We start from the raw sequence: 3,220 nt of genomic DNA on the forward strand, positions 1-3,220 counted from the left end.
CCCCACCCTTGCCCTCCACTCACGCCCCGCCCCATGCGCTGCCACGTGACGTGACCCACTCGCCAGCCTATGGGCGTCAGCTCCGCCCCACGCCCCCACCTTACCCCCTGCTCTGCGCATCGCCACGTGATGAGGCTCACCGCCAACCAATGAGCTCTGGTCTTGCCTCGCGCCCCGCCCCGCGCGCCGTGGCTGTTTGAAGTGACTAATTTCTGTCATATGACTGAGGCTCCCATGGGGGTGGCGGGGCGGCTCTAGGAACGGGGGCCTAGCTAACGCCCTGCGGAGCGACCCCGGCTTGGCGTTGGCCAGCATGGCCCCTACGCTCTTCCAGAAGCTCTTCAACAAGAGGAATGGCCTGGGCGCCCCTGGCCGGGACTCCCGCGACCCGGATTGCGCGTTCAGGTAGGGTGTTGCGGCGGACTGGGCAGGCGAGGGGCGCGGGGTCGGTGGCCCTATGGGCTCCGGATTCCAGGGGGTACTGCGGCCTTAGGCAACCAGGCCCAAGCGCCAGAGCCGCACCGGGGCCAGGATCTGGTCCACAATCGTAAAGGGTTGGCTGCGGACTTGAGCTCAAGGGTTAGAGCGAGGTGTCTCCCCCCGTTTCCCCCGTCCTATCGCCCCTTCCCCCTCCGCCGGAAGGTTTGTTTACGTCTCACCTGGCAGCCACGCGCGGCTCTGCCCCTCCAGATCTAGCACGGGAGCCTGAGGATTTTGGTCCACAAATCTTCCTTGCGGCGACTAGAGTTGGGCGCGGGCTGGATTGGACCTCAGTTGCCTTCTTCAGACCAGAGAAGTCCTCCCCTCCTCCCCACTACCAGTCTCCCCCTGGTGCTCAAGTCCAGCGTGGGTGGTTTTGTGGAGGGAGTAGCAGTTTGGGCCAGTCTTCTGAGTGTAGAGAAGGCTGCAGGAGCGAGGACGTTTTTCAGGTTTCTTGGAAACTAAAATTGCACTTAACCGCGCAGAGCGACCTTAGTGTTACCGAAGGAGAAATGTGAAACCTAAGAGGTTATGATTACTCCAGACTGAACTGAAGCAGGGCCGAAATCCTTGAAGTACGACCGTGGAATTGACCAGAACACTCTTCCTATTTAGGACTGTAACGAAAGAAGAGTTTTTGAAAATGGGAAACGATGGTAGAATATTTGTGGTATTACAAACCTTGTTAATTTTTGGTTAAGGTACCTGTTGCTGGTACAGTAACTTTTTAGAATTTTAAGACTTATGATAAACCTGGATTCAGGGTAGAAATTAATTAGGAAACTGCTTTTGAAGAGGACATTGTATGGCTTCCAAATGGCCTTCATACTTATTGCCATGTGGAAATTTGTAACTATAAGTATCAAATATCATTCAAACATGGTAGGATAGCAGAGAGCTCAAGTTGTAGGGAAAAATAAAATCTGTTAACTTTTGCGGCAGGCAAAAGTATGAAAAGTATGAAATGATTGTACCACACTGGCGTAAGGTTTTGATATTCATAAAATTCTTCATCCTCACTCCAATGCAGGTCCTTTTAATAAATATGCAGTAAATACATGTGTGATTCAGCTATTAAAAGAAATATAACTGATTTTCAGAGGATGAGAAATCTGACTTGTGAAACCATGAGAAAGCCGTTTTCTAGGTATTGATCTTTTATCTCTGGGAAATAAATGTCTTGCCATGGTTCTCCAGTGACTTTCTTTAAACTCTTCTTTGTTGATTTTCTTTTGAAAAATGAAAGTACACTCTAGATAATATTAAATTGAGCCATACAGTAATTCAAGAGTCAGTTGAAAGCAGGTTTGGTGGGTGTTTAAAAGGTGGTATTTGAACAGGCAGTTGTTCTCTATTTTTTTGACAGATATTGACTTTGGGTGCCCATATTTTCAGGGTTTTAAGTCAGTCACATGAAAAACCATTCTTATGTCTAATTTTTTTAAAGTATAGTTTATTGTATAGTTGTATAATACTACTTTGTTGTTGTTGTTGTTGTTAAGTACTGTGGAGTCGGTTCCGACTCATAATGACCCTGTGCAGGGTTTCCAAGGCCGTAAATCTTTATGGAAGCAGAAAACCTCATCTTTCTCTGGCAGAACGGCTGGTAGTTTCGAACTGACGACCTTGAGGTTAGCAGCCCGATTAGTAACCACTGTGCAACCAGAGCTCCTTAATACTACTTTCCAGTTGCCCACTTTCTCCACAGTATCTTAATTTGATATTTTATAGTAACCTTGTGAGATAGGCAGAACAAGTAGCAGTATAATTAACTATTTAACCCTTTTTCCAGCAGAAGAATTAAGTCCAATAAATGCTTGTATATAAAAGTTAAGTGGTTGAAAAAGAAAAAAATGTGTGCAAGTGTAGCTAATTTCAGTCAAATTGGTTCTGACTCCAGGAAAAATGGAGGCAGATGGGCTGTTACTACAAGAACAAACAAATCGCTTCCCTAGAAAACATCAAGGCAAGTGGCCAGGTCCTCTCAACGCAAACCCCTTCCAAGACTAAGACTCAACGGAAATACACGCTCTGATTGGTGACCACACACGTCACCGATGGGGGGAAGTGTGGTAAAAGCAGCAATGAAACGACAAGCTAAGCCATACAATGTTCAGTGGACTTCTGTGGACCCAGTTGGGGACATGGTTGGCAAGCAGTGTGAAGAGGCTTGGGGACTCTTGGGCCTAGAGACAGTGGTGTGGCCACGGAGGACTCGAGAGGAGAGTGGAGCTACCGGGTGATGGGAAGAGAGGACATATGCACAGGAGCGCCCACACTTGAAGATGATACCCATGTGACCTGGACCAGATGACTGGATGATCGGAGCTCAACCAGGAGAAGAAAGAAGAGGGGGGGAAAAAAAGTGAGTTGATACAGTCTGATGAACTTGAACTATACCTATGGAGCAGCATCTCAAAAGAGGGAACCAATCCTCACAGCAAGAAACATTCACACATCCCCCCACACACAGAGTGGACAGAGAAGGGCAGCTTGGACATTGGATACTCAAATGGGGAGGGGTGACTACAAAGGCAAGAAGTGACTGGCTTACAAGCTTTCAAGAGGGAACCTAGTGCTAGGCTAGCATGGAGGAAGGCAGAATCTCCAGTAGGTACTATTCAATCTGTCTGGGCGGAGCTGATGAAAGGAGATACAGATGGGTAACTCGTGATACTGTAGTGAATAATGCTTATCAGGACGGATTATGAGGGTTGATTTCCAAAGGTAGAAGGATTAT

At 47.7% G+C, this 3,220-nt stretch overlaps 1 protein-coding gene across 1 annotated transcript in view; it reads left to right on the top strand.

Annotated features, from left to right (window-relative positions):
• Window positions 1-313: 313 nt before the first annotated feature.
• The window catches only part of FNIP1 (folliculin interacting protein 1), a 177,299-nt gene continuing 174,392 nt past the window's right edge, over window positions 314-3,220 (top strand). Inside the window, exon 1 of the mRNA XM_006872948.1 lies at window positions 314-405. Within this exon, the coding sequence (XP_006873010.1) occupies window positions 314-405 (92 nt within the window). The remainder of the gene's footprint in view (window positions 406-3,220) is intronic.

This window comes from Chrysochloris asiatica, unplaced genomic scaffold, assembly GCF_000296735.1.
Source record: "Chrysochloris asiatica unplaced genomic scaffold, ChrAsi1.0 scaffold00215, whole genome shotgun sequence".
NCBI classification, from domain to species: Eukaryota; Metazoa; Chordata; class Mammalia; order Afrosoricida; family Chrysochloridae; genus Chrysochloris; species Chrysochloris asiatica.